Below are 19,737 nucleotides of genomic sequence, written 5' to 3'. Positions count from 1 at the left end.
TGATCTGATGGTTGGGTACATACTCACCTAGGAGAACTAGTTCCATTGGGTAGAAGCTAGCTTATTGTTTTAGGATGTTTCCATTTGAATGGGAGACCATCCAGATTAATGACTCTTGTTTTGTCTGCATTATTAGCCCTTTGCTAACACTTCTGGAATCCTCACTCTGAGGTGGAGTTTTGATATAGATATGTACAGACATACCGTAATCCATCACACCTTCCCCAGTGAAGGCCTAAGGGATAGGTTTTAGTGGCATCAGGAGATGCCTTTTTCTCTCTGTCCTTGGGCTTTGGATCAACTTGTCCTTCTCTTTACCCTCCTCCCAGCTCTCTCCTTTTGCATACTCTTTGCTACACTAACTAGAAAAGGCAGAGGGGAAGGAAGATGAAGCACCTAATGGCTGCTGATTAGCAATTGCAACCAAAAATGGTAGTGGCTAGAGGGAAAACTTCAAGTAAAACCACCTTGCTAATCCAGTATGAAAGGAGAAGTGAAGAGGAACAGCTGTTCGTTCTTTCTTCCTTTCTACCCTTTGCAAACATCACATGAGTAGGATTCAGTCAGAGGGTGAATCGGGCACAGAAAGGACTGTTACAGTACAGTGTTTTTCTTTCCTATAGAGTTGTAGCTTTCCTTCCCAGCAATTTAAGAGCAAAATATAAGCATGTTAGCTAAATGTTTCGGTGAAAAAGAACAGTAGTTAATAATAGTGGTGTTCAATTGTCTTTATGCTTCAGAGGCAACTTCTCCTTGAATCCATTTGTCTTTGTTTTATCTGTATACAAACTTGGGAAGACAGGGATTTACTGGTTCTTATTTGGAAGATTTTGTTCACAATTATAAGAGCTAGAAACCTTAAATTGTGTATAATCTTAATCTATCTTGGGCGTTAAATGAATACATAAAATAGGCCAGATGTGGTCTATATGCTGGGAGTTTTGAGTATGATTTAGAGATTAGATTCTGTATTTTATGCATTGTACATCAACTGACAGTAATGCTGTTCTGTAATCTGTTTAAAATCTCCTTTTGACCTTATATAGGCCCAATAAATACTTGTCCTAATAATGCTTTCTGAAGAACTGGAACATTTCAGTATAGCTCTTTATGTAGCTTGTGGTAACGTATTGCTCTATTTTAATAGTTTTGTGTCTTAATATTATTTTAAATTGTTCTTGGAGACATTTCTCCCAGGGAGTGAGAACTCTGTGATGGATTTCCAGCAATATTTTAAGAGAATTAATATTTTGAAAGCGAGTAAGCTTTTAATAAACCCATAGAGATATTGTAAAATGTCAATGTCAAAAGATATTATATCCTTAGTGTTAAACAGACTTTCAACTGAGGGGTAATGTTCAACCAAAACAGTTATTTTATTATAATTAGTCACTGTCGGTTTCTATAGATACCTGTTAGCTGCTATATATTTGTTTTTGAGCCTTCAGTAACATGTAGTTCTCAAATTGGAGCAAGGGAATGGGTAGGAATTACAGCTCCCAAGAAGCTAATCTAACCAAGTTACATCCCACAGTGATTAACAATCTTCAAATATTATCTTTATTTTTAGTATGTTTATTAGTTTGAGCAGTAGAATATTTTTTAAAAATAATCTTTCTCCATAATTTGGGTTATGAGAGAGTAATGGAAAGTTGCAGAACAAACAGGAACCCAGAAGATCTGTGGATTTTGCTGTTCTTTATAATAATACTTATTTTATTGGGAGTGACCACTATAATTAAAGTTGCATAAGGATTTCCATTCAAATCCTGTTTTCAGTTCCTTTACAATCTTACAGCACTTTCATTCTAAGGCCTGAAATATTTCACACTAGGGCTCTGCCCAATGGTAAATTTTCTAAAATCCTGAGCAAAAACATCCTGAAATTTCAGATGTTTACATCTGAAACCATGAAATTGACTATTTTAAAAATCCTGTGACAGTGAAATTGAGCAAAATGGACCGTGAATTTGGTAGGGCCCTAGATATATCATTGTGGTGTGAAGAGGAAGGCCTTTGGCAGAGCTGAGTTTGGATCTCGGAGCTCCAGCTCCTGTAGGGAATCCTTTGATTCTTTTGCGGTTTCAGAGATTCTCTTGTCAGTCACCAGTTTCGTGGGTGTAAATAAATTTAGGTCCAACCCAACTATGCAAAGAGAACCTTCTCTTCAGTGAGTTAATCTTACTCACTGGAAGTGGGGCCTTGTAAACCAAAATGAATCAGTAAGCAGCCAGGAAACATAGTAGAAAATATGCTCAAATTTATCCTTATCTTCTGCTCTTCGTACTGGTCACTACAAATTACTTTGTATCCAGTATTATTTCCTGTTTTTCCAACATTTGGCAGGGAGTTTGCCTTAAAAGACAAACAAACTTAAATTTAGGGCGTGTCCACATTTGAAATTCTACAGCAGCACAGCTCCAGCGCTTCAGTGAAGACACTGCATATGCTGACAGGAGGGGTTTTCCCATCAGTGTAAGTAATCCACCTCCCCAAGATGCAGTAGCTGGGTCGACGGACGAATCAGGTCAATCAGTGATGTGGATTTTTCACAACCTTGAGTGATGAACTTTTTAGTGTAGATCAGGCCTTAGAGTCCTGTATCAAATATGTTAGGCTGAACCTGAGCTATGTTTAGATGCTTTTGAAAGAAAAAATAATCTCTTAATATTTAAAGAGACTGAGGGACCTTCTCTCACAGAACAAATCAAGGATTTCTGCCATATAGATTGTGAGTTCCTGTAACTCCTGTGATTCAGGATATCACAAGCCTGCACATTTGTACTGCTTTAAAGTGTCGGCCTTGTACCGTGTTCTATTTTCATTAAGGGTAGGGAAATCCCTTAGAAAGGTCATCTATTTTCTGTTCATGGGGCTCTGGATAAATTAGTTTGGGAAGATGGAATGAAAATAAGGAAGTACATCTGTTGATGAAAATGACCATATTAAAAGGGTAAAGGTATTCTTTCACATATCAAGGAAAAAACCTGAATATTTAGTGAGCAGAGATATACTCAATAAATCCACATGGTGGAGTAAGTGTGTTTTATGTTTTTGAATTGATGCAATAAAACATAAGCAATATATTGCTGCTAGAGGAAACCTTTTGATGTTTTAATGTAGTGTTGTGTTAAAAGTTATATATTAAGAAAAGATATTTTCTCTCTCTCTCTATATATATATATATATAACAGGGTCTAAGAGAGACAAAACACCCATATACATTTGTATCAAAGGAGGGCTTTAAGGAATTACTCTTGGTTGAAGATGCTACTGAAAAAGCAATTCCCTTGTTGCCTCGTCTGATTCCAGTGTTAAAGGCTGCTCTGGTATGTTTCTCTTATTTTTCATTTATTGTACTCTTGGATTTTTTTTTCTTACAGAGATGAAGTCTAAAGAAAAGGGCCAGTTTGATACAATGTTGCAGATGGGAAACTGTCTGAGTCCTGGGATGACAGTAGCAACCCATGAGAAGTGGGGCAGCTCTCAAATGACTCTTTAAGCTCTGAGAGTATGTCTACACTGCAGTGTAAGCCTGTGCTTGAGCCTGTGCTCAAGGCTACACCCCGCACCCCATCTACACTGCAGTTGTGTTAGCCCAGGGCTCAGTCCCAGGACCTTGCAGTGCTGGAGGGTCTGAGCTCAAGTCAAGCAGGGTCTGAGCCCTATTACTGTGCAGTGTAGTTGCAACCCCACTTGTCTCAGGTCCCAGGAGTCATCTGGAAGTATCCCACAACTTCCGTAGTCCTCTCTATCTTAAGAATCTGCACTCTTTTGAAAACAGAAGTCCCTTCCCTCCCTCCCCGTTTGCAAACAGAGGCAGCTCAGGTAAGTGTTAACCCATTCTATTCTGAGCACCAATCTGCAAGCTCATTATCAGAGAGCCTCCTGGGTGTGCAATGGAGAGCGAACCGATCAAGCCTTTTTGCAAAGCAGAGTGCTTCCTGGTAATGTGCAGGGTGGGCAGTAAAGTTTTCCTACAGTATATCATGTTCCTAAGGCTGGAGTGACCACACTTCGGGGAGAGGGGAAGGAGGACTGCTCTAGGGACTCTGAGATATAATTATTTTGATATGGCTCTGCACACTGCATGTGGACACCAGAGCACTAGATTCGAGCACAGGTCAGAAAATTCTTAACTAGGGTTAAAATATTATGTAGATGCTCAAGCCTATGGTTCCCTAACACAGGTCAGCTAACTGAATTCCCATTAACCTTGGTCTTAGGCTGCCGTGTAGACATACTCAGAGTGTGGGAAATAGGCACCAATAGAACTTCAACATCATTGTGCTTTATGTATAATATGCATATAATCGGAGGTAAAATGAACAGACCCCAAAGCAAATAGCTAAGAGTGTTTTATGTAAGGATTGAAATAAAATTAAACGGGGTTCAAAGGATGAAATGGAATAGATTAATGGGGAAAGAGGAATAATATTAGAAAATGGGATTAAGCATGCTTTTTAAAAATATGTATTACAGTAATGCATCGAAAGGAATTGAAAGGTTATGGCAAGGCAAAAGTCTTAGCTTGGAATAGACCTGTATAGGGACTCTTAATACAATGGCCCAGATCTGCAAAGATACTTAGGTGCCTAAACCCCAGATTTAGGCTCCTTTGCAATCCTGAAAACCCCCCACTTGGCTGCCATCCAGCCCTGTAGGAACCTGAACTCAGTGCTAAATTTCCATTAAAAGTTCCCTAGTTATGTAAGTATCTGCCTCTGAGCATGCACACTGCTGCCTCACTCTAGGCATCCTCTCTCCCACCTAAGCCTTATTGTTATCCATAGCCGGGGAAGATAGGCGGAGAAATGCTGTTTTGTCTGTGGGGTCTGATCTGATCAGCATGCTCAGAGGATCAGCATTGCAACGCCTAGCTCCCTTTGTGGATCTGGGCCCAGGTCTCTTTCCAGGATTATACTCCTAGTTTTCCCACTGACTTGCTGTGTGAATTGAACCAAGTCATTTAATTTTGCTGTGCTTCCATTTATTCACCTATAAGAGGATCGTAATTGTTATTTACCCCATGGGTTTTACAGGGATGGATTAATATTTGAAAATTCTTTGATCCTTATGTTATGGGCACTACAGATGAGTCAAGTAATATTCATGGGCACTGACTCTGTGGGTGCTGCAGGGCTGGAGCACTCACGGGAAAAAATTATTGGTTGCTCTGCACCCACTGGCAGCCAAGCTCCCCTCATCCCCCACCCCACCTCCTCCTCCCCTGAGTGCACCACATCCCCGCTCCTCTGCCTGCCTCCCAGCACTTCCCGTCAGGCCACCGTCAAACAGCTGTTTGGTGGCGTCAAACAGCTGTTTGGTGGCGTCAAACAAACAGCTGTTTGGTGGCGTCAAACAGCTGTTTGGTGGGGGGAGAAGTGGGAATGTGGCACGCTCAGGGGAGGAGGTGGGGAAGGCAGGGTGGGGATTTGGGGAAGGAGTTGGAATGGGGGTGAGGTGGGGCATCATGGAAGGGGTGGAATGGGGGGGTGGGGCTGGGGGCAGATGGGGGTTGAGCACCCACCAGTAGGAGCCAAAGTTGGTTCCTATGGTAATGTTCTTTATCAGTCTCCTAGGCCTATTCTGGCAGTTATAGTTATTCAAAGTTTTTCAATGTTTATCCTTTTTCTCTGAACTTTTTCCCGGTTGTTTTCTTACAATGTAATGCTGAAAACTAAATGCATTTCTCTAACTGAGGCCTAAGAAGTACTTTATGTACATCCAATCCTTCCATTACCACTACGGTCCAGTATAACACATAGTGGATCATTACACAAAACAGTCATTAGTGTTCTGTAACACATTTGTTAATGATCCACAATAGATCCTTGCAGGAACCTCATTCAATATCTTCTTCCAACCTAACACTACAATAGTTACTCTGGGTTTACTGATTTATTAGCTAAAATATTACTTACTATACTATACTTCCAGCTAACTCACATTTCTTGAATGCTTTTAAAAAATACTAAGGGGTAATGTAGCAAACATGTGACTAAAACTTAGATTCTGTAGATGGACTTGTCACAGTTTCAGAGTAACTGCACCTGTATTCTATCCTTCATGTTTCACTTGAGGCGTGACCAGTCAAGTCTCAGGTCTGCAGCCATCACCAGTCTTTGCGTGGGGACCCTTGCCCCACTCCCATCTGACATCGGGTTTTAAGCCTGCACCTAGCCCAGCCTTACACTGGGATAACCCCAGAAAGCCAGACTGCCTAATGGCCAGCACCTGTAACATTGATTTATCTCTTCAAGGGCTATGAGCAGTGTATTGCCAGCAGTTACAAGTTACCATGCAGCTCTTTCTAAGCAAGCACATTTATTTTTAAGGTGAAAGCATTACAGAGAAAACATAATAAAAGCAATAAACTGATTTAAACACACACTAGGCATACCAGGAGCCATCCATCAGTCTTATGGGGCCCTAGTAGGCCAAAGTAGTTTGCATGGTTGGGGCCCTTCTGTAGGGAAGGTCCTGTCCTTTTGCAGGGGTCAAAAAGAAGACCCTGAGTCAGTTCACACACAGCCTTTTTAAGCCAAAAATGCTTTATTTTCCTAGTCCTAGAAACCCAGTTTGAATCAGTATATGTGAACCTCCTCAAGGAGATGATTTCTCTCTGGAGATCTTCAGTGAGTAATTCACCTTAATCACCCCCACATACACTGTTTTAATTCCTGAAGGAGCTCTGGTAACCCTCCCCCAGGGAGTAGAACATAATCACATTCACTGTCCCACAGTGTTACATAAACGTAATAAAATATGTTCCCCCAAAGATGCTGCATGCTGTTTAACTGCCTAGCTTGCTCTCCTATCAAATAAATAAATGATTAGTTGTCACACTACAGAATAAATGAAAAAGTCTGTTTCATTCTGAAACTTGCCATCAGCATCCAATATCGGATGCTGTTTTGTGTTTTGTGTGTGTGTATGTTTCCTTTTTTCCCCCTGAAAATACATTGGCATTTAAATGTTACATGCTTGGTATTAACATATTCAATAATGCTGTACTTGTGTTTCTAAACCTCTTCAAACATTAGTATCAGTGCTTTGAAAAAGTAAAGTACTGTGTTAGTGCTAATTATTGTACTCAAGAGATTGCTGTTTTAGTGAGCTTGCACATTTGATTGTGGATTAATGTTTGATAGCTGTTTATTAATTTTTCTCCCCCTTGCAAGGCCCATTCAAATGGTGAAGTATTTGAAAGAGGATTGAATGCTTTGATACAGCTGAGTGCCATTGTTGGCCCTGCTCTTAATGATCAGCTAAAACACCTACTCACAAGTGTAAGTACAAAAAATAGACACAGTAAATGTGCCTCTTCATTTCTTATGTTACTTTTGTTAAGAGAATTCCTGTCATTTCACACAAAGATGATGGAACTTTCAGCTGTTCCATGAAAGGCATATCTTGATAAGCTTTAGCAGAGATTCATAGTTTTATTTTATTATATGGTGAATTATAGCACTGTAACATTCAGTAAAGCTACTAGACCAAAAGAACAATTTGTACAATAAACCCCCCTAAAGACTGAGACAAATTAGTTACTGTGTTTTGCTGGGACATTGTTTATTTATTATAAAATTACCTCTGAATTTTAAATATTAATATTTAGTAACAAAACCCATTAAAGTTGCTGTGATGGGGAGGACTAGGTCCTGAGGCCCCCTGCTGAAGGCCTTATGGCCCTGCCACACCCACCCGAGAAAAGGGCCGTAGAGAGGTCCTCCGAGCTGCCTAGAGTGGCTGTGTGGGAAGCAGCCAATCAGGGCCCAGCAGGCTAGTATAAGAAGAGCTGCAGTGCCAGACTGAGTGCAGTTCCTTGCAAGAGCTGGAGGAGAGTGGATGGTGCTCCAGGCTGGGACTCCAGGAGGTCAAGACTCTGAGATCAGGGTGAAGAATGTGCGGGAGCCACGGGGAAGTGGCCCAAGGAATTATAGCAGCCACATAGTTTATTTAAAGGGACATTGCGGAAGGCTGCTATCTGTAGGGTCCCTGGGCTGGTACCCAGAGTAGAGGGCAGGCCCAGATCCCCCCCCCCAACTGCTACTGGGAAAGTGGCTTGGACTTTGAGGCACCCAGAAGGGGAACTGAACTGTAATGGCTCAGCTGAAGAGCTGGGACCAGAAAGGCCTGAGAGGACATTGCCTCCAGAGAAAGAGACCTGGGGCACTGCTGTATTCCAGAACAGCGACAAACAAAGAGAGACATTATGGAGGGCACTGAGAGAGTACCCCGAAGGGATTTGTATTGCTTTTATCTCACACACATACTGTGTTTGACTTGGCTGGAGGGCTGAGTCAGCGAAGACCCGCCATAAACAGAAAGAGAGTGCAGGCACGCAGTTGGCCAGGGGGCACTCGCAAGAGGTGAGTGCAACCCCGTTACACTGGTAACAGATTGTTCGGACCAGCCCCTGCAAACAAGGGGACCATGGAAGAGCTGATAAGAGCTCTAGGCCAGCAGCAGCAGGCTGTAGCAGCTTCAAAGCCTCAGCAAGCCACCCAGCAACAGCACGACAAAACCCTTCAGGGTCTTCAACAGCAGCAACTCCAGGATCACCGGTCTCAGGCTTGGCAGGGAGCCTGGCAGCTAAAACAGCATCTACCCTGGCCCGGCCGCTGCAGGTGCTGCAGAGGAAAGACTCAGAAGGCTACCACTGCGGAGCTGTAGGTACTATGGGCAAGGAGGTGAGGTGAGATGGATTCACTTTGATACAAGCCGTGGTGTAAGTCCAGCCTGGTTGCCATGAGGGTTGCTGGGACCAGTGAAGGCCAGGTGAATAAAAACACCTGGCCATAAATGGCTGGGGCCCAGGTTGTAGTTAAGGCAGAACAGAGGACCGTTGGGACTCCATTTAGGGCTTGGAAGGTTGCCCCAGGGACAGTTTTTTTTTCCATTGTGGGGAAATGGGCCACATAAGAAGCTATTGCCTCCCTCCAAAAAACTCTAACTCAGGAAGGCAGTACTGGTACTATCATAGTCCCAGGACTCCCTGTAATTGGTGAACCTGGTAGACAAGGAAGAAGGACTGAGTCCCATGTGATCGAAATGGGAAAGCAGTTGTGGGTCTTAAACAACCCTTTTGCTGAAGAGAAGACCAAGCCTCCAGTGTCTGTCCTGAGGGAAGAGAATATGGGGAATGTACCTAATGTCGCAGGAACTGAAGCAGGGCTGGGTCCCTGAAATGACTCCTTTGGAGAAGAGCCCAATAAGAAGCTCTGAGGGACAGCAGGGTTCCCTGACAGTTGGTGTTGGTGTTGGAGATAGAGGGAAACCTGTTTCTCAGAGCGTGGGAGCTCAGAGAATGACTGAAAGTCAGGACTCTTGGTTGGGCAACAGGCACCACCCCTACCTGCAGAACAAGATGAATGCTCTCTGGTATGAAATAAATAACAGGCTTAAAGGCTTAAGAGAGCCAGGTCCAGGGAATAGAACAGACACCTTTTCAAATGCTGAAAGAGCTGGCCAAGCATCTGGGACAGACCAAGCAGGAGACTGCCAACCTTGAGAAGGTGAAACTGGCGCTGGCGGCCAAATGTAAAGAGGTATCCAAAGAAAGCAAAACGTGTCTGCTTAGTGAGCGAGACACTGTGTACACAAAAGATGATAGGCAGGTGAAGGAGGTGAGCTGAACTAAAACCTGGAGGAGGAGGTCTCCAATCTGAAAGATAGAAGGAGTTGGAGCATCTGCTTGTTTTGGAGACGGAATGCTCTATTATAGAAACCACTGGGCCCATACAGAAATAGAGGTACAGGAAGGAGAAGCTCTCTCCTTGAGCAGAATTCTGAAAGAAAGCCAGCAACAGAAGCTAACTCTAGAAAGGACCCAACAAGCCTTAGAGGAGCAGCTTACCATACTGGGAAAAGAGCCAAAGACTAAGACCAGAGAGTACCACAGGGCTTGTGTGGATACCAGTGGGTTGGTTGATGGGCTAGGCACTCAGAAAGGCCTCCCGAAAGGAGTGGGTAGCAGTCTAATGAAGCGGGTGTCCTGTGGCACAAACACTAAGTTCCCATGTACAGCAATGCTGCAATAATGGCAGTAGCCCCCTCAGCTACACAGCAGGCCTCTACTGTAGAGGACTGGTGTAAGCTAAAAGAGAAGGCTGCTATGGCTGATTGGAATCAGGCTGAAATCCTGGAACTATGGATACAGGTAGCTCAGTACTGGCAGGAGCTGGAAGAGATCTGCTCTTCATGGGAAAGGATGGTAGGGCAAGCAGTAAAACAGGAGCAAGAGCTGACTCATCTCAAAGTTGAAAAGGAGACAGTGAACCAACAGTGCTTACTCCTGCAAAAGGAGCTGATCAAGGTCCAGCCAGGGTCAAAGTCCAACTCGGCTAAGGAGAAAGCTGGCTTTTTTTTGGACTGAAGCCAGTACAGAAGGATGATGGCTTGGATAGGGACATACACTCACCTGCTGAAGCAGAGAGCTGCCTTACCAGGGGTCTAAAAACCCAGGATCATGATGTAGTGGCAAAGCAGGGCAAGAACTGGACCTCTGCTAAACAGAAGAACTCTTCTCAGAGGAAAAAGGAAGCTAAAAATGGTCCTAACCTGCTGAATGTCATCCACACAATAGTGTGGGTACAGAAGGAACAAAAGTGGGTGTTGCTAAGCCAGGTATTGAAAGCAGTGGGAAAAACAGTATAGAACCTGGTCTTTGGAAGTCCTGGAAGGGATCTTACCCTGGATAGAGAGATCCTTAACTCTGAAGAGTGTACGTACAGATGAATCCAGAAGGACTCCTCTCCAGATCAGGAGGCCATAGTAAAAGAGTTTATTTCTGGGGAAATCCCAGCTCTGTTAACCAGCCTCCAGGCAGTAAAAGGCTTTTACTATCTGAACACGCCACGTGGTAAATTATGACATGCCACTGACTATGGAGGGTTACGTGCACTGTATGGGCTACCTACAAAAAGGGGAACCTCGAGCTGTGGTCATTTCATATTTCTCTGAGGAAGGTAAGAGTATTGCCAAGGACCTGGTGGACTTCCTAATGTAAGCCAAACGAGAAGTCATTCCCCCCCTGCCTCCTTGGCTGAGAAACATGGCTAAAGGGTACCTTTGGTCAAGCCCACTTTGAGATAGGTTTACTCGGAATAGAAGGAGCACCTAGAGAGCCTGAACAATGAAAACCTCTCCAGACAAAGAATTCTGAGAGGAACCCTGATTAACTGGGGCAGTGAGATGTTAAAAGCTCTCCAGGTAGAAAGGCCTGAGAGTGAACCCTGCTAAAAAGGGGACAAGGATTATAAAAGCTCTCCAAGTAGAAAGGCCTGGGATAGAAGTATTCTGAGGAAGCAGGGCAAAATTAATAGGTGTGTTGCAGAGCTACTTAAGGAAGGAACCTGAATTAGAAAATCTCTCCAGGTAAGAGAGGCCTGGGAGGGAACCCTGACCAAAAGAGGCAAAGATTATAAAAGCTTTCCAGGTAGATAGGCCTGGGGGAGAAGATCTTGAGCAATCAGGGCAGAAAGTGAATTTCTCTCCAGGTAGAAAGGCCTGAGAGAGAAGAGACAGATCCATTGGGGCGAGAAACTGCCAAATCTCTCCAGGCAGAGAGGCCTGGCAGGGAAACCCTGAGAAACCTGAGCAAGGACTACTAAAGTTCCCTGTTCCCTATTTTTCCCACTGTGTAAGAGGCCAGGGAGGGAGAGCACAGACAAAGGAACTCCCCAGACTATTCCCAACAACTGTTTCGTATTCCTCTTGGTACCCTTGTTTTGCATCAAAAATAGTTGCAAACAGATATAAAAGCTGACTGTATATGGATTTTATACTGCTACCCATCATTGCAATAACTGAACATTTTCTGCAAAGCTATGTTTTTCATTACAAAAAGCTTTGTTTTCCCCTTTTGAACATGTGTCTTACTTTGGAATTACTTACTATGCGTAAAGTAATTATTCTTTTTGCTTTCATTTTCCTGAACTAAGGTGAAGCAATATTCTAAAGCAAAAGTAAATGTGGTTGGTTTTCATGCATTGTACTTCAATCATTTTCTTTCCAAGTTATATTTATATTTTATTTTTTCCAATAGATTTCAAAGAGGTTAATGGACAAAAATTTCAAAGAGCAGATCACTGTTGCGTTACAAAAGCTAGAGCAGTATGGTGGAAAGGTGAGTTGAACAGATTATTCTCTGCATTTTACATCTTGTTAAAAAATATAAAAACATACTTGAATTTAAATCATGTCAAGAAAACATCTGATTTCAAGTCTCTGAATTCTTCAAATTAGTGCTTTGATCGTGCAAACACTTATACACCTCTACCCTGATATAACGCGACCCGATATAACACGGTAAAGCAGTGCTCCGGGGGGGCAGGACTGTGCACTTCGGCAGATCAGAGCAAGTTCAATATAACACGGTTTCCACCTATAACGTGGTAAGATTTTTGGTTCCCGAGGACAGCGTTATATCAGAGTAGAGGTATATATGTGCTTAACTCTACAAACTGTGACTACTCTCTGTAAAATTAAGCATATGTGTAGGTTTTGCAGGTTTGGGGCCTAGTGCTGTTGTGTACTGATTCATAATGTGGAAATAGCTTTATTTTCCTGTATATGAATGATGACCTAGAAAAGAAATAGAATCTACTTCATGTAATACATAGTCACTTGTAGCCTTTTATTTTACATTTCTATAGAGAATACTTTTTGATTTTAAATAATTGTCTTACATCCCCACACTAATTTCTTGCGCTCCTTCATAAGAAACACAGGTGCACACCTTAGCATGACATTCCAAGGATCCACACCTACATAGGGATCCACACAGCAGGCCTCTTACTCCCACACTGAGTCCCATTCAATGGGACTCCATTGAGAAGTAGGTTCCTGTCCACACAGATGCCCTTTGCAAGTTAAGTGTCTCAAACATTAAACTGTTTCTGCTAGGAGGTGTGTGCATACTTACTGGTGAGATGGGACATTTGCTATTTTTTCCTCCCTAGACATCAGAAGAGCTCTGTAGTTCTACTTCTAGGGCTTCAAATTTGTGAGGAAAAAAGTTTATCTACTGCAGTGACATTTAATGTTTTTAAAATACTGGCTTTGTTAGTTAATCTAAAGTATTTAGATGTCTGACAGTAAGAATCAGTTTGATCCAAGTTCCATTTGTATTAACATTTTGTCTTCTCAAACAAACAGGATTTTTTCCAAAGCAATAATAAAACAATTACTAAGAAATACTAAAATTTTGTAGATAAAATGTAAGAGATACATTTTTGTACTCTACTTTCCGATTTCCACTTCTTCTTTTGTCCTGTTTTCTACCCTCTCTTCCTGTCCCCTTTTCTTAAGAGAAATTCTCTTACTAACCATTATTGCACCCTTCTTTAAGTTCTCTCACTCCCCGTTGTTGTCTTTAAATTATCTCCTAACTCTTATCGAGGATTAATTCTGCCTTTGTCAAACACACAGCTTCTATTGATTTAATTGAGAATTCTTTTGATAGTTTAGTTTGTATGATGAGTGTTTAGATATGTATAATTTTAAGGAAATGTTATAACTCAGATACTTCCCTTAGTTGCCTTCAGAACTAAGTGCTTCATACTGTGTAAACTTCATTTTTATCAACAGGAGAGCGTAGGTATCATCAAATCTAAAATTCCAACCTATTGTTCCATCTCCTCTTGAACGAGAGACTCATCTAGTCATTTACACTGCATGGTGTGGTTGTGGGCGTCAAAAGCTGACTGTGGATGCTGTTGGAATTTCCTTATGGTACAATTTATTCTAATAAAACTAACCACAAACATTCTGTAATCTGGTTTGGGAGAAAAATGAAGGTTAAGTGAATTGTGTCCATAATATCTTGTAATTATGGCAAACAGTTATATCATTTTTATTATATAAATCTGTTTGTGTATCCAGTCTTATATTAAGTTACAGTCAACAATTGGTTATCTACCATTAATTGTTTCAGCTGTAAATGTTAATTCATTTTTGCTGTACATTCTTATTTCCTTAAATAATTCTGCCACACTTACTGTGTTTATCAGATGTTACATAAAAGGTAGAATTTGATTGTAATTATTAATTAAGCAGTAACTAACTCCCTGCTAAAGTGCATATACATATTTATTTTACATAGGTAAAACTTGCAGTGATTTCTTTCCATGATGAGGGTTACAGAGATGAAAATGTGAGTTTTATGTTACAAAAGAACTGATTTAAAACTAGTTGTACAGTGTTGCTCCAGTAGTGTAAATAGTGTAAAATAATCAGGTGTTGATATTGGAATACTGTTTTTCATATTCCATCCCAGTAACCCTTTATTTTGAAAACTGTCACATTGGGAACTTAAATCTTAGCACAGTACTGAATTAACAGTTTCATACTTAATTCAGATGCATCTGTTGAAACAGTAAATCCATTTGGTTAAAGAAATGCCTGTAGTCTAGTATTTTTTAAAAAAACAAAAACATTCTGCTTGTTTTTCTTTCTTGTATTTTATTTTTATATATAGAATTTTTTCATTTATTTTTTGTACAAAATGTGCACATTTAGTTTATGCAAACACACTACAGCAAATTTCAGGTGTACATGTATTGTACTACTCTTATTCCTACACTGGTGATAGCAGAGCAGCCTTCAGCATTCCATCTCTACACCAGAATAGATACCTGATTTTATTTTTGCAAAATAATGGTTGCAGCATTCTTTCTACTCCAGTAGCCTCTTCACATCTTTTGTGCAGAAATGTCACAATAAAGATTGGCATATCTTCAGTAGCATTTCAAAATATTGGCCTGGAATCACTGAAAACAATAGTATAGTAATTTTTATTACTTAATTGTGATGGGGGAAAGATAATCCATTTTAATCTTTCAAGTGTGTGTACTTATGTTTTTCTATGTCCAGAATTAAAGCTGTTACTACTTTGGTAGAATTAATGTTCCTCAAAAATGTAATAGTAGTACTGCTTATAAACAACACTGGGAATAGCTAAAGTTTCTGCTTCTTTTTCACTCCCTTTTCATAGTAAACAGATATTAGACTGTCTAGATATTACTGCATTCTGAGCACTGAAGTGAGATGGAAGCTTCAAAAGACCATTATCTCCTTTATTCCTCATTAAAACCGGTAAGACATGTACTTCTGGAAATAATGGTAAACTTAGATTTTCTTCACAAAGAAATTTGAACTCAGGACCTTTTCAGGTCCTTAATTTTGAGCAGGAAACTTTACTGACAGTCCAACCCGAATTACACATACAATATATAGGACTTCAGGTACTCATTTCATGAAAAATTCATAAATGCAGATTTATTAGGTAAGGATGATCTGTTTAATACCTATCTGGGGTACATGTCTATCTGAGTCATTACATTTTTTATTATAAAAAATATTTCTTCCTCTTATGTAAATTAGGTGGGCTTCAGTAAAAGAGGAAAGAAAGCCAAATAAAATTGGATGTTGTTGCAGGAGATATGTATTACTCATCAACTGTACGAATCTTTACTCATAGTATGCAAAAATGAGTATTACACAATACAGGGTGATTTCTCTGTAAAACAGAGGTTGACACTTAAAATCCTGGGGCTGAATCCAATACAAACAAGTATCAAAAACAGCTATTTCTGATCTCCTTGTGTTAAAGCCTCTTGGTTGGAATGGTAATAAAGCTGTATAATGGCAGATGCTATGCTATTTTTGGGAGTTGTGGGGTAAAACCTAATATTTTTAGAATATCCCATTGGATAAAGGACAAATTATTACATCCTAACCTTTGGGTAATCATTTTTGGGAGGAATGCTTTATAATAAAACAAAACTTATTAGCAGAATACGTGTCTCAGTGTAAAGCTGAGCAATCCTACATATGATAAATGTGGCAAATCCAGCTTTAAGTAATGTTGCAGAATAGTTCACATTTGTCCATTAATTGCAGAGTAAACCACATTGTTAAATCACATTTTCAAAGAGCTGCATGGAACACATTATGTTTTCATCCTGTAAGAAGAAAAAAAATACATGTCAGATTATCTTAAGAGTATAGAGGGAAAAAGTGGGTATAAGTCACTAATGTTAGTTACTGACAACAGCAACTTGTTCGGAAAAATGAATAAGTGATGATAACACTGAAACTGGTACTGATTTTAGAAAAAATATCAAAATTATTAATAGTTACTGTAAATTAAAAAAACTGAAAAGAGCATATTAATTTCATTTGTGTTTTTGTTAATCATTCTATAAAATAGTCTACACTATTCTGGAGGTAATCAATTAATCTTTTGACACTCTATTAAAAATATGTCGTAACTTCATATGTGCAGTTTGAGTACAGACAATAACTTCCATATATTTGAAATTGTTGCCTGGCACAGTATATTCTCCCCAAAAAACCCTTTGGCATTATAAGGGACTATTTTGTAGATTGAAGAACAATTTAAAACTGAGTCAGCACGTGCATGCATCACTGTGTGAGCTAAGGATCTTGATAATTCTCTCAAATACATTGTTAAAATTGTTGGCTCCTCAGCTCCGATTTTTCCCCACTGGCAGTATGACATGGCAAATGTTCTCTGATTCTACTTCTGTTTGTCGATATTAAATAGGGAACTAATTTAATCCATTTTTATTTAAACTTTTAGAGGTGCCCCTACACAGTTATCTTGCTCAGAATCATCAAAATGTACTTGTCATCCTCCACTAAATAAATATACATAATAATGATGAAGACTCTCAGCAGTCACACTAAGACTACCCCTTATTGTCCACCTTTCAATACCTAAGAAAATAATTTGGTCTTGCATTTGCCTAAGTTTTGGACCAAAGGAAGAGTGAATTTAAGAGTAGAGAGTATCTTATGAAGAGTGCTATCTCCTAGATCGAGGTAGCTCCAGCTCCTTTTCAGCTGTGATCTCTCACGTAATTAGGGCCTAAATTATTCTGGGCTTTCTTAATAGGTTAAAATCCTTGCTTTGAATTCCACCCAGAAGCTTATTGACAATAAACTTTCAGCACGAAACTTCACCTAATAAACTAGCCTATGTTCTTCTCTAGCTCTAGTTTCCAAGTGGTCTCATCACGTAGCTAATTACCATAAACTAATCTCAAAGTGAGGGTAACTGTAGCAAGGGACACATTGGAGTGAAAATGGTGAACTTGTCTCAGTAAGTGCAGTTAGAAGAAAGTGTATTTGTCCATGTCCATAACCTGGGCATCTAGGAGCAATCAAGTATCTTCTTAAAACCACATGGATTCTGCAGCCATATTTAACAAATGGCATTTGTACTCTCTCACTGAAGTATATTATATCTGTATAATCATATGGCTCCTTCCCCCAACCAACCAACATTATCTGTCTTATGTGGATTGAATTGCAGCCAATAGAGCCTCCCTCCACTCGATTATTCATTCTGCTCAATGAGGTCAGATGTGATAAACAGTAGTAAAATACTTCAAAACAAATCCAACAACAAAACTCGTCTTTATATGATGTTCTAAACAGAATCAATAAATATGAATTACCTACCAGCAAAAAATGTCTCTACAACTAGAGTTGTGATGCTGTGTGGAAAGCTGTCCAAATTTCCTCTTTAATAATAGGATAGCACACCAGTCTTCATAATGGTAGCAAGCCCACTTTTTACCCACTGCACTGTACTAGCTGTCCCACTTCTTACAGTCTTTTTTCAGGAAAACGTTGGGCCTGACAGCTAAACATAGGTCTAGCCTGTGTTTTAAAAGCTTCTTTCAACACTCTCTCTGTTCCAAAATAGGAAATGAACAAGTGAATCTGTTCTTAGTCTTCCTATTCCATCAACATTGTGATGTTGCTTTGTACTTCAACTATAAATCAGTGGCTGTTTGAAATAATTTATCCATTCTGAGCTAATAACAATCAGATATCTTGTTATACAACTGACGATAGTGCTAGTATAGGGTTTTAGACCAATCTAGTGGTACTCTTGGGCTCTCTTTATTATCCGTTATGCAATACTGCTGATACATTGAAATTGTAATCAGTGCTATTGGCCTGAGAAGTTACAGGGTTTTTTTAAGTTAATAACTAGTGTAGAAGATTACTAACTACATTAGTTTCATCTATGTACAATTATCCAACTGTAGCTAGTTGGCAAGTGTAGCAAACACAATTACAGTATCAACTCCTAAATTATAGAAAAGTATCAGAAAAACTGCATTTCACACTGTATGCATATTAACTAACATATTAATCTTGGTGATATGGGCTAATACACACACACAAAAAAACATTTTTAAAGAAAACAAGGACATGGTACTGGCATTGGCAGTTGAAGGCTGATTTTGATCCTGCTATTCTGAAATAATTGTATTTCAGAAACACACTGTGGAAATGCAGTTACACAGAACAATTTTACAGAAGAGAATTTCTCAGTTTTTGGTTCATATATGTATTGTTTTATCTCTAAAATTGATGAATAAAAGGTAAGAGTGAACCTATTGCAAGAAGTAGAATGAGCAGTGAGGAATTTCATTGTTTAATAATAAAGATAGAATCTATGAAATTAAGTCTGGCTACAATACCAAAGCTAGATGATGTATACAGTTGGAAATTAAAAAAAAAAAAAAAGAGATTGTTTGACCAAGAGTGATTAGATGCTTGATGTATCATCTTCCATGTCGCCATTTGTAATTTTTAGTGTTGGCCTAAACAGTGTCCATATCTAACCCAACCATGCTTATCATTAAGCTCTCTTTTGAGTGATCTGAAGCTCATCAAATGTGGGTTTTAAGCAGTATGGACAAGAACAAAACACTGAGAATATATGCTGATAGTCTTGAAAAAATAAGTTCCAGGCATTGATGCCTAACAGCCGCAGCAAGATGTAGGAGATGAGTTCCCAAATTACTGGGTCCCAAAGTATGTAGGGATTTAAAGGTTGTCACTCATGCTATGAATCAGAGACGGACTATAACTGCCCAGTGCCAACATATCTGATTACTCAGAAACAGCAAAGGCTATAACAGCCTGCTTAAGCCATGAATCATTCTGGAAAAGAACCACATTGTAGACCTTACTGCACAATCTCCTCCATTCCTATAGATGAATTTTCCTACCTATCTGCATCATTGCCATCTTGTCCAGACTCCATTTGTAATTTTATACCGAGCCTTATCCAAATCCGTTAGGCACTGAGGAAATAGCAGAATTGGCATTTAAGGAGAGAGAGACAGATGAATGCCATCTGCATACTGGTGATCAGTCTGCCTGAGCAGCCTTCCACACATACTGAACAAGAGAAGTGGCAAGATAAAACCCTACAGCACCCTATATCGGATCTCTCCAGGAACTAAAACTTACTCAGCAACACTGCAAACTTAGGAGTGGATCCACTGCAAAGAACACCATCAACACTATGGTCAATGATATCCAAAGCTTATCAGCCACCATGAAAAGTGCTATTAAGAATAGTAGTACATCATTGACTAGGTCTCTATACCCTTTCACTATCTCCTTGTCTTTGATCCAACAGGAATTTCCCATGGAATACCTAGAGATGCAAGTTAAAAAAAAAAAACTGACAAAAGTCCATATCATCTTTTATATTTCCTGTGCAGCTTTTGAGATACAAGGTGTTTATAAATTGTTGTTCATGGATAGACATGCTTTTCCTAGTCTTGTTTACCCATTCTGTATTGCTGGCCCCCTTCTCTCATATACCAAAAGGGCAATAGATTGACTCTTGTTGTTGTTTTTCCTAATCTTCTTTCCCGTATCCAAGAAAAGCCA

The 19,737-nt window shown here is 39.9% G+C and overlaps 2 protein-coding genes across 10 annotated transcripts in view; one reads left to right on the top strand and one right to left on the bottom strand.

Annotated features, from left to right (window-relative positions):
• PACRGL (parkin coregulated like) overlaps nt 1-19,737 on the top strand; it is a 35,699-nt gene that overhangs the window by 14,478 nt on the left and 1,484 nt on the right. Inside the window, exons 7-10 of one of the 7 annotated variants that reach the window (XR_007773586.1) lie at nt 3,195-3,329; nt 7,185-7,292; nt 12,053-12,133; nt 13,597-15,102. Coding sequence is in view for 6 of the 7 variants with exons in the window: in XM_050948036.1 (XP_050803993.1) it covers nt 3,195-3,329; nt 7,185-7,292; nt 12,053-12,133; nt 13,597-13,653 (381 nt within the window). In the remaining variant the exon portion in view is untranslated. Of the gene's footprint in view, nt 1-3,194; nt 3,330-7,184; nt 7,293-12,052; nt 12,134-13,596; nt 15,927-19,737 lie in introns of those variants that run through there. The other 6 variants (XM_050948039.1, XM_050948036.1, XM_050948035.1 and 3 more) reach the window with 6 other exon arrangements.
• Nucleotides 15,880-19,737, bottom strand: part of KCNIP4 (potassium voltage-gated channel interacting protein 4) — a 789,448-nt gene continuing 785,590 nt past the window's right edge. For all 3 annotated transcript variants that reach the window (XM_050948027.1, XM_050948031.1, XM_050948030.1), the window contains one exon: nt 15,880-15,971. In XM_050948027.1, coding sequence (XP_050803984.1) covers nt 15,924-15,971 — 48 coding nt within the window. In that variant the 3' untranslated portion in view covers nt 15,880-15,923. The remainder of the gene's footprint in view (nt 15,972-19,737) is intronic.

Source organism: Gopherus flavomarginatus, chromosome 3 (assembly GCF_025201925.1).
Source record: "Gopherus flavomarginatus isolate rGopFla2 chromosome 3, rGopFla2.mat.asm, whole genome shotgun sequence".
Classification (NCBI taxonomy): domain Eukaryota; kingdom Metazoa; phylum Chordata; order Testudines; family Testudinidae; genus Gopherus; species Gopherus flavomarginatus.
Note: the sequence above shows the minus strand (reverse complement) of the source record. Positions and strands in the feature narration are given on the sequence as shown.